The 9723-nt window shown below is 41.0% G+C and overlaps 1 protein-coding gene and 1 non-coding gene across 6 annotated transcripts in view; both read right to left on the bottom strand.

Moving 5' to 3' along the window:
- The window catches only part of LOC110068928 (reversion-inducing cysteine-rich protein with Kazal motifs-like), a 38053-nt gene that overhangs the window by 2020 nt on the left and 26310 nt on the right, over positions 1-9723 (bottom strand). For all 5 annotated transcript variants that reach the window (XM_089285093.1, XM_089285094.1, XM_089285095.1 and 2 more), the window contains 18 exons: positions 8317-8344; positions 8101-8161; positions 7411-7558; positions 6894-6958; positions 6656-6792; positions 6482-6514; positions 6099-6209; positions 5286-5341; positions 4887-5016; positions 4456-4569; positions 4087-4228; positions 3337-3426; positions 2632-2693; positions 2411-2538; positions 1941-2073; positions 1104-1199; positions 736-857; positions 425-514 (listed from right to left, as the gene is read on the bottom strand). In XM_089285093.1, coding sequence (XP_089141219.1) covers positions 425-514; positions 736-857; positions 1104-1199; positions 1941-2073; positions 2411-2538; positions 2632-2693; positions 3337-3426; positions 4087-4228; positions 4456-4569; positions 4887-5016; positions 5286-5341; positions 6099-6209; positions 6482-6514; positions 6656-6792; positions 6894-6958; positions 7411-7558; positions 8101-8161; positions 8317-8344 — 1746 coding nt within the window. The remainder of the gene's footprint in view (positions 1-424; positions 515-735; positions 858-1103; positions 1200-1940; positions 2074-2410; positions 2539-2631; positions 2694-3336; positions 3427-4086; positions 4229-4455; positions 4570-4886; positions 5017-5285; positions 5342-6098; positions 6210-6481; positions 6515-6655; positions 6793-6893; positions 6959-7410; positions 7559-8100; positions 8162-8316; positions 8345-9723) is intronic.
- Trnat-ggu (transfer RNA threonine (anticodon GGU)) lies at positions 8731-8803 on the bottom strand. Its single transcript has one exon. It is a non-coding gene; the product is annotated as a tRNA-Thr (tRNA).

Genomic DNA, 9723 nt, shown 5'->3' with positions numbered 1-9723 from the left:
TTCGAGCCCTGGCCGGGGACATTGTGTTGTGTTCTTGGGCAAGACACTTTACTCTCACAGTGCCTCTCTCCACCCAGGTGTATAAATGGGTACCGGCGAACTTAATGCTGGGGGTAACCCTGCGATGAACTAGCATCCCATCCAGGGGGGAGTAGAAATACTCCTAGTCGCTTCATGCTACAGAAACCGGGATAAGCTCCGGCCTGATGGGCCACTTGGCTCGCATGCAGACTTTACCTACCTAAAGAAGGAAGACATATTCGACCACTGAGTAAAATAAACCAAACGTGCTTTCTACCTTGACAGTGAAGAAAGGAAAGACGGATAGAAGCTAATAACTTCAAAGGATTGAAAGCTGGCAATCATGCGACTGAAAAAAGCTAATTGGGTACAATTAAAGCAAAAAGAACACGGCTAATCAAACCTGAAGTTTTGTCGGCTTGTGTGTGACGGCCATCACAAACACCACTATGTCGCGCTCGAGGCTGTGGTAACCGAACAGATCACACTCGGTCTAATGGAATAATAATAAAAAATATTAATTAAACTAAACCGGACTGATATCAATTACCTTTATTTAATCATATATTCAGACACGACCCGAGAGACATCTGGAGAGTGCTGGAGACTTTTCTTCTGCCCTCGCAACAGATCTAAACCCACGCGCGCAAGCGATTCTAACGAAGTTTGCGGTTATCGATATGAACGTTACTAAGCAACAAGACTTATGCTTACAGTGGAGATGTGCCGCCGTAGAACCCGGAATACTTCCTCCAGCGTGACAGACTCGTGTCTACTGAAGCCTTCTCGGTTTCTTGCCAGCTGTTTCAGAATGTACAAAATTCGAACTTCCGCGGCTGTAAGACAAACAAGCCACTGTTTAATTGTGAAGCTGTTGTTTATATAAGGTAGAAGAACGAGATGAGTCGAGAATAGAATGAAATTTGTTAACGCACTCGCCTCGTCACGCAACACCGCAACCTTGCGTGACGACTCAAAACAAACCCTGTAAGTGCGACATTCTTACAATGCTAAGACCATGAAGACAGGTACATTATGTTACAGAACAGTTACCAGTTAAGATCATGCAGAGTTTTGCTTACCGCAGTGTGCACAGCAAGCCCCTGGTGGAATAATTCCTTTGCAGTGAGGCGGTTTCAGCGCTGGACACGTGACATTCTCACACACTTGCTCATCGTCTGGGGAAAAAAATAAATCCACTTACTTCTGCCCAGTCAGTAATAAAATTATCCTTAATAACCTGTTTGTCCTACTCCACGAATTTCCGATGATTGACTCTATTTCAAGTTAATGATTCCTTCGTTCGATGAATGTTAAAAGAGCATTGCAAGAGACCTTAGGAATTTGAACGATGAACTACAAGGCACCTTGAAACAATATCAAGACACTATAGCATTTCTACAGCCACGTTGACGGCTTGGTTTCACAAAGCTGTTCCGATATCAATAGCTACATGTGTAAGATTACTAAGGAGTGTTATCTATATTTTTTTTTACCAGCTTGTTACTGTTTCTCGCACTCCAAAGGTAAAGACAACAGTTATTCAGAAGATCAAATATTTTATTCGCCTTCACTGCCGATTTCAGTTAATTTTGTTTTCCGTCATAGTGCTGGAAATGGCAGTCTGTCATTGTCTGAAAAAATTTTCAAATTGTCCAATTGATTTACAGTATGGTCGAACACGTCATGTGCCAGTTCTGGGAATTTTCAAGAATATTACTGTAACTTTTCTTGAAGGTTATTTTTCCTACTCCTCACACCTGACTGATTGAAAATATATGAGCACAATAAGGGGAAAGAAGATCTTTATCAGCCCCATTTTCGATGATCGAGGGCTCAATCAGTAACTTGGAGCTCAATCAGTAAACCTTGGGAGTTTAAGTAACGTTAAAAAACGTTGAATGGCAGCTGACACTCACCATATCCGCCTCCAACAGCTTTGCACGGCCCTTGATAATCAACTATGACTCTGGCTGAATGAGCTGCGCATGTACTGGAGTATGTCTCTCCATTTATGCCGCATACGGGTGGGGAGGGTGGTTTGCATTCATCCTGTTAAACAAAAATCAAATGAAAGTCAGTACCTCGCAACGACACGAAACGCATCCGCTTAAACGTCAGGTTAATTTCTATAAAGTGAACAGAGTGTCAATTTGAACGCTTTCAAAATCTCCGTCAACCAACTGAATAAGATTTAACATAAAGCTGCTCTCTATTTAATAGCTTTGATAAACGGTCATCTCTCTTCACACACTAATCACTCAACAATGTATTGGTAAAGTCTCTTAGCTTCCAACTTGGGAAGGCACTCAACAGCAGTCTTGACAAAACTTGCGTCCGTTGTTACACCGAGGGATCGCAGTTCATGCGCAATCGCTACTTAACTAACCTTACAGAAACCTCTGTACGCCAGGCTCTTGCGGTTGAACTGCAACGAGCAGAGGTTTGGGTGTTGATTGTTGTCCGAGTCGCAGACTGGGTCCAACTGAAGATCACTACAGTATTTTCCTTCAGAGACTGTGAATACAGAGACAAATATTAAATTGACAAATCTCCCTTGCAGTAGCTAAAATGATGATATAGTTTTAAGCTAATCTGCTGTTTGCTTACCACAGTAGTACTGGTTGCAGGGATCATAAATAGAGAGACAAGTCTTCCTTTCAACAATACACCTGGAAGAAAAATGGTAACAGAACTGAGTCGACCTAACCCTGTTATCGTCCATGTACACTAGCATCATAGTTCTCTTTATTCTTAGTTGGGTGTCCCCCATTACAGAGGGATCCCTCTTCTTAGCCACGTTAAAAGACGTTTATTTGTTCTTTCATTCATTCATTTGACTTTTCCGTCTGCCAAATGCTGTCATTCTGAACTGGAAGTTAAAGTCCATTCGGAAATAAAAGCCTGTCGATCATCTCTATAGTAATGCACAATAGAAAAAAAACTGCTCATGGACACAACGCGAATTTTAGCTTCGATTAAATTCTTGTTATCCATCTCAGTCTTTCCCAATCTTAGCCATGATCGATCGCTTTTTGCTAAGGATCGCCTCCCTGGTGTTTTTCTATTACGTTGACTTCAATTTAAAATGAATTTTCAACATGGCATAAAAGGAAAACATCGTAAAATCTTCGCAACATAAAATTTTAACTGTAGGATGAATGTATAAAAAGTATTCGCAATTCCGAGCCCGTTATTGTGCTAAGTTATTTCTTTTGAAATGTCAAAGGCGGTATTTCTTCAGCAGTTATCTCAAAGCAAACAACAGATCTAATGCAACAAGCTAGCATCTAATGTTATGTTGAATACACTCACTTTTCATCAGGTGCACAGGGACTTGGTTGGCAAGGATCAATGGAAGCACAATTTCCCTTCTTTAGCTTAGACCAGGTCAGTCCAATACATCTGTTGACGAAAACAGGTTTAATATGAAACCTTGTCTGTGTCAAGCATTTCACTCCAGGTAAGGGCTGAACCACTTGACTGTTGAGGGGGGATGGGTGATTGCAACAACAAAATATTCCGCAGGAAAACTTGCACCTAACAAAAATTCACGAACATGACTACTGCCGTAAACAACATTCACCCACGTTTAGTGAGCCGGAAAAAAGCATGTTACACGCAGAAAATTTACAGTATACCTAAGTTCCGAGAAAAAAATTCCTAGTGCATGAAAGGGTTTAAAAAATCATCCCTTCACCAAATCACCCACCCTCGCCCCTCAAAAGTCAAGTTGGCCACCCCTACAACTCGTGGACTTCAACCCTGGCACTTCCAAACCCGTAATCCTTATCTACGTTAAAGGCACGCAATATTCTCTAACCAATCAAAACCAAGACTGACGTCAATCAGGAACCAAAATCTAGATGTTCAACTTTTTCCGCGTGTACCGGTCATGTATTTTCCCGCACTTTCCACCGTTTAAATCTTTTCCCGCGCTTGCCACTGGTCGTCCACATTCTTTTGAGTTCAGATTAGTTAGTCACGACATTTTGTAGCTATCGTGACTGCCTCCATGTGCAATTATTCTTGCGGAGAAACAAATCTTGAATTAAAGTTCCTTACCGTGCCACACAAGGGTTAGGGTAGGTCTTGGCATCACTGCCACACACTGGATGGTAAACATTTTCACAGGCGCAGGGCAGGGTTGTGATCACATCTGTATCCATCGACTCATTGTCTGGTGTCTGATTACGCTTGGGTCGGCCTAACACAGACAAGGAAAATAGTTCAGACTGCAAACAGAAATTGGTTTCACTATAAATGGAACGGGAAATCGAATGACTTTTGATGGCACAAAATCTGACTCGGTCAACATTCTACAAAACAGAACAGTGATGTTCGAACACTAGCGGCAAATATCGCATAGGAATCAATGAGATAAACAGAGAAATCCAAGGGATAAACAGGAATCACTGTGTAAGCTGTACTTACTTGCATTGTATTCTGGTGAAAACACGGGCTCGGGACAATGTTTCTTTGTGCAAATAAGCTCTCCCGAGAAACACGTGCACATGTTGCAGCCGTCCATAAACAGTTCGCCATCATCTGCAGAGAAGAAGCAACATGAAGTCAATAACGAACTGACAATTGCAGGAGACAACTTGGGTTTACCGAGTTTTGTAGCCGCTATGTGGAACGCGCTCTAACCAATCAGAGAGAAGATTTTTGGGTCCTCGTGACTTTTCCCGCGTTTCCACTGGTCACGCGTTTGCCTACATTTGGCATCGGTTGTTTGTTTTTGCTGCAAGTTGCTAATGGTTTCTTGCATAATTTGTGACTTCAGTGACTGACCCGAAAACTTTGTTATTGTTATGGTCACTTAAAAAAAAAAAAAACAGTTCTATCGGAATACTTCAACTTACTTTTGGTTTTGTCCCTTAGACTACACGGTTTTCGTTGAACGCACTCCAGGTTTACACAGTTACTGAGTCTGGACGTACCATCGCAATGGCAGATCCTAAAGCAGCCTTCCCTTCCAGTTGCAACCGGCACCTGACATGAAGAACCAAAGCACATGACTCTAAAACACTGCAAACATTCCTGGATCATCTAAACCCAATATTACTGGTTCAATTTTGTAACATAACACTCGGCAAATGATTGACAGGAACCCAGAAGGGAATAAGGATGAGCAAAGATGGCGAAAACCACGTGGGCAAATGCAAACACGTACACAGGAATGTGTAAGGTTAGTTCAGCCCTTAAAAATCTCAAAAGATTCTAGCTTAACAGTAGAGTGTGAAGTGCAAGACAATTCTTACCCTCGCATACTCTCCAACTCTCACAAGAAAGCTTGAAGCGTCACCAAGTGGACACCCTGCGTTAATTATCAGCACGGTATACGTTACTTTTCACATATTGAACTTCTACTAGCCACGAACAACGTATTATCGCAAATGAACTACATGGACTTTCTGTTTGTAAAGTAATTTCAAGCGACTAGTGACGAGATTGAGGCATTTAGCTATCTCAAGAACAAATATGCAGAGTATTGTGACTGAAAGCTAATATTCCCACAGAGAACCATGCGCAGCCTGCAAAAAAAAAATTGTCGACGAAGGCCTTGAGGCTTTTCCACAAGGCCTTGCACTGAGAACCCTAGACCTAGTAAATGGTTTGAACCCAGGAGTATCAGTAGTGCTTCTAGTGTGATCATCCGGGTGAGGGTTATTCTAAAAAGAAATGTTGTTGGTGACTGACGTTTTGACACCCTGAGCGGAAGTCATCTTCAGAATCAAGTGAATAGAGATTGTCAGTCAATGGTGTTATAAGTCTGGTCTGTTGAAAGTGATTGGTCCGTTTAGCCGTGATAATATTGGCTGTAAGACTTGTGTTAAGTTATCAGGGCGAGCACTAGACGTTTAGCTAGGTGGGCATTCAATAATTAGCTTTCTGTATCCCACCACCAGCTTGCATGGAGGGTTAGAATGACCTCACTCCTACCCCCAAGAACGTGCATTGCCCTCTCCTCAAATCTCTCCTGTTTTCGAAATCCAAGATCGTGCTCGAATCAAAATGCACTCCGTTTGCTCGCTAAAATACCCCTTCATTATAGGCTATAAAAAGATACTTACCTGGCACACAAGTGTATGATTGACACCTGTCAAGTAGGGCTCCATAGCAACTTCTGTTGATATCGCACACTTGATTCTCCTTGCATGGGTTTGGGTTACAAGGGTGAGTTACTAAAACAAAACACAGATGAGTGAGAATCAAATCAGTACTACAATACAATGAAAGGCATTTATCTACAATTCGTGTCACAGTGAGTAGCGAGAACTTAAGTACATGCGTTAAGTTGTATGCGCAATTCTCCTGTCCTCCAAAATGAGAAGTCAAACAATCTCTGCGCTTACATGTTGTTCCTATCAATATTGAAAGGAGGGAGTGGGCACAATTATCACGATTAGAAAAACAGTAATTTCGTAAGTGAATTCCTAAATCAATTTCCCTTTACCTTCATCCGTCACATCGGTATACTTGCTGGGAACTGCAAAATAAGAAGCATAATAAAAGTTGTATGATTTACACATCCATCTATAACAGACAGGACACTATATTGCATGTGTTCCTGTTGTAACTTTACAGCTACCTTTACAGTGCACATGCAAGTGTCATATTAAGTACACACCAAGGTATTCTTTGAGGGAAATACATGGAGCTTGCTTCTCAGGAGGAGAGAGTTCATCACAAACTTCTTCTGCCGATTTGGATGCCAGGTGGGCACTGGAATTGCGACACTTCTGTAGAATTTGAACGCAATCAGGCCTGAAAGGAAAACATCAAGTATTTCAGTGTGAGAAGAAAATAGCAAAGTTGAATATCAGTCACAGATCAGAAGCAGATGCACGGTCGCCATTATTACTCACCTACAGATGGTGCTTCTGTGAGACTTGATACTGCATGGCTTAATCTGAAGTACACAAGCAATGGCCTGAGAAAGAAACAAAATCCTCAGTCCAGTTGATCTTTTTGCACCTCCATTTTAAACGTGGGATGCTGTGGTCAAGTGGTTAGCATGCTGGAGTCCAGATACAAGGATATGAGACCTGCCTGGGGCCATTGTTTTGTGTTTTTGGGCAAGACACCTTATTTCTCTCATCGTGCCTCACTCCAATCAGGTGTATAATGAGGTGCTGGCAAACTATATGCTGGGTGAACGCTCCACTACTATCTCACCCCGCAGGAAGGAGATATGCTGTACTCCCTTGATAATACAGAGACTGGAGGTAGGTGCCAGTCTGACCGGAACACAAATTTTCCATGTTCAAACAGAATACAAGTGGAGCAAGATCTTTGCCAGCCAGGTAAGCAAACCCACTAGATTCACACAAATACCAGGCTTTAAAGATACACAGTAGACAAGTGTATTTTTTAGGGACATACCTTCCATGTGTCAGGGAGGCACTTCTTGATGTCCTGAATTGGGATTAAAATGTTCGGCATCCGAATGAAGCCTTTTTTCCACTCCTGAATGTGATTCTTAGCTTCGTAATCTGAATTGCTGTTACAGCTACGAAAAAGTTCTGTATGCCTGTCAAACAAAATACCATTTAATACCATTTAATGATCAACAATCAGTTTCATATGCGATGCAAAGAGGCCTTCTGCTTCATCTTGAGGAGAACCAGGAGAAAACTTTCATTGTAATCTGATCAGTCTCACATTAGCCACCAGAACTAAAAAGCTTGAACTTCTAGATTAAACAGCACCACACTTGCCAAGCAATTTGCGACAATAAGTTACAGTTGTAATTCAGAAATATCATTTACAAAAGGTCAATTGCCTCCTTACGGGAAGCCCTTGGTTATAGAGTGCCTGTGTTATTAAAGACAGCTGTTATTAATATTAGAAAAAAAAAATATACAAGTTTCTCTTTCATTTGTATTTTGTGTAAGAACTTTTTTACTGTCCAGATATATTTTGTTTTGTGATCTACACTGAAAAAGGACATGATTTAAGGAATTGCACTGTTGTTACTTCCACAGGGACAAGAGATATATCAGCAAAAAACTAATGAAAACCACATGAGATGGCCCCAGGGCGCCACGTTATGACTGTGCTACTAAAACCCACCTGTTGTTGAAGTTTGTACAAAAACTGAGACCAGAGCATCCTAACTGACATGGTTCAGTCACTGAAAATGCAATAAGACAATAGATTAGTTATGGATCAAATTAGTAGGAAGGTACCAATGTGTCACACTAGCAGTGAAAAGGACATGAGGAACTTTTTTTCACGCATTTTACGTTGTGCAATACAGATTACAATTAAATTTCAATGCAATCTTACCATCAGCTAAACAGTTCATCATACTGATCTGTAGAAAAACAATGTTAAAAGTTCACATGAGAAAATTTTATCCTTGCATTTTTGAATTCCCCACAGCTTGAGACTAATTTGTTGATAAACTCACAGGCATTATGAGTCACAAATATGTTTAATTAGCCAGATTTTCCCCTTGTGAGGTTTTGGTAGAACCATTCATTAGTCATGATCTCTGTCACTATGTGACAAATGCACCAAAAAATAAATAAAAGAAAGTGAAGAATGATCATCGCAGTAAATTTTCCAATTTAAGCAATTGGAAAGAAGAAGCCTGAAAAAATTCATATTTGAACTGCAGTTGTAGATGAACGTGAAGAATGATCATCGCAGTAAATTTTCCAATTTAAGCAATTGGAAAGAAGAAGCCTGAAAAAATCAGGGCTTCAACGGGATTCGAACCCGTGACCTCCGCAATACCAGTGCGATGCTCTACCAACTGAGCTATGAAGCCACATAGCTCAGTTGGTAGAGCATCGCACCAGTATTGCGGAGGTCACGGGTTCGAATCCCGTTGAAGCCCTGATTTTTTCAGGCTTCTTCTTTCCAATAAATGAGTTGCTAGTAATCGGATACCCGTGTTTGGGCAAAGAACGCTGGGATTGTCAGGGGGCAAACATTGCAAGTCGCTAGAAGGAAATGTATGGCAAAAAGTTGTTTCGACGCCCAAAAACATGGTTTTGGGGAGAGATCAACGCTTTTTCGCCGTTGTTTTATCGCGAATGGCTTTTGGCAATGTTGATGCATGGAAAATGTAAGTTTTTGTTTGAATAACCGTGAAATAAGTGATAAAATTTACCGATAAACTCACTATTGCTTGTGTGAGGTTTATTGTGAAACACATTGAAGAGAATATTGAAAATTTCAATACACGCCTGATCTCGAGAGGCTACCCGGAGCAAATGGTAGAAAAGACCCTCCGAGAAGTTAAAGACAGAATATAAAGACAGAAAAGAAGCTCTAAAACAGAAATCGAAAATTGCAGAAGGAACTACTACCCTTTGTGTCAGGCAATTTCACTCAACCATCAATACCAAACTTTGGAAAGCATAATCACGCACAAATGGCACTTTTAGATACAAATACTCAGAGATAAACTCAAGGAGCCACCCTTAATCTGTTATAGAAAAGGAAAATCACTGACACACGTGCTTGTAAAAGCAAAACAAAGGCTTTGAGCAACACAGTAGCCACACAGCATGAGTCACGCGGACCCATTTGTCATTAAATCAACCCCAGACAGTACAATGATCGCCACCGGGCTTATTTCCAGTATTATTTGTATGACTGAACTTTCAAATGAGCCAAAAGTAGCCTGTACACAACTTAAAAGGCTTTACTGGGTTATTTCCTCTCGATTTATACCTAATTAAT

This window comes from Orbicella faveolata, unplaced genomic scaffold, assembly GCF_042242905.1.
Source record: "Orbicella faveolata isolate gen_17 unplaced genomic scaffold, um_ofav_v1 contig_13, whole genome shotgun sequence".
NCBI classification, from domain to species: domain Eukaryota; kingdom Metazoa; phylum Cnidaria; class Anthozoa; order Scleractinia; family Merulinidae; genus Orbicella; species Orbicella faveolata.
The sequence above is the reverse complement of the archived record's forward strand: the minus strand, read 5'-3'. Positions and strand labels throughout refer to the sequence as shown.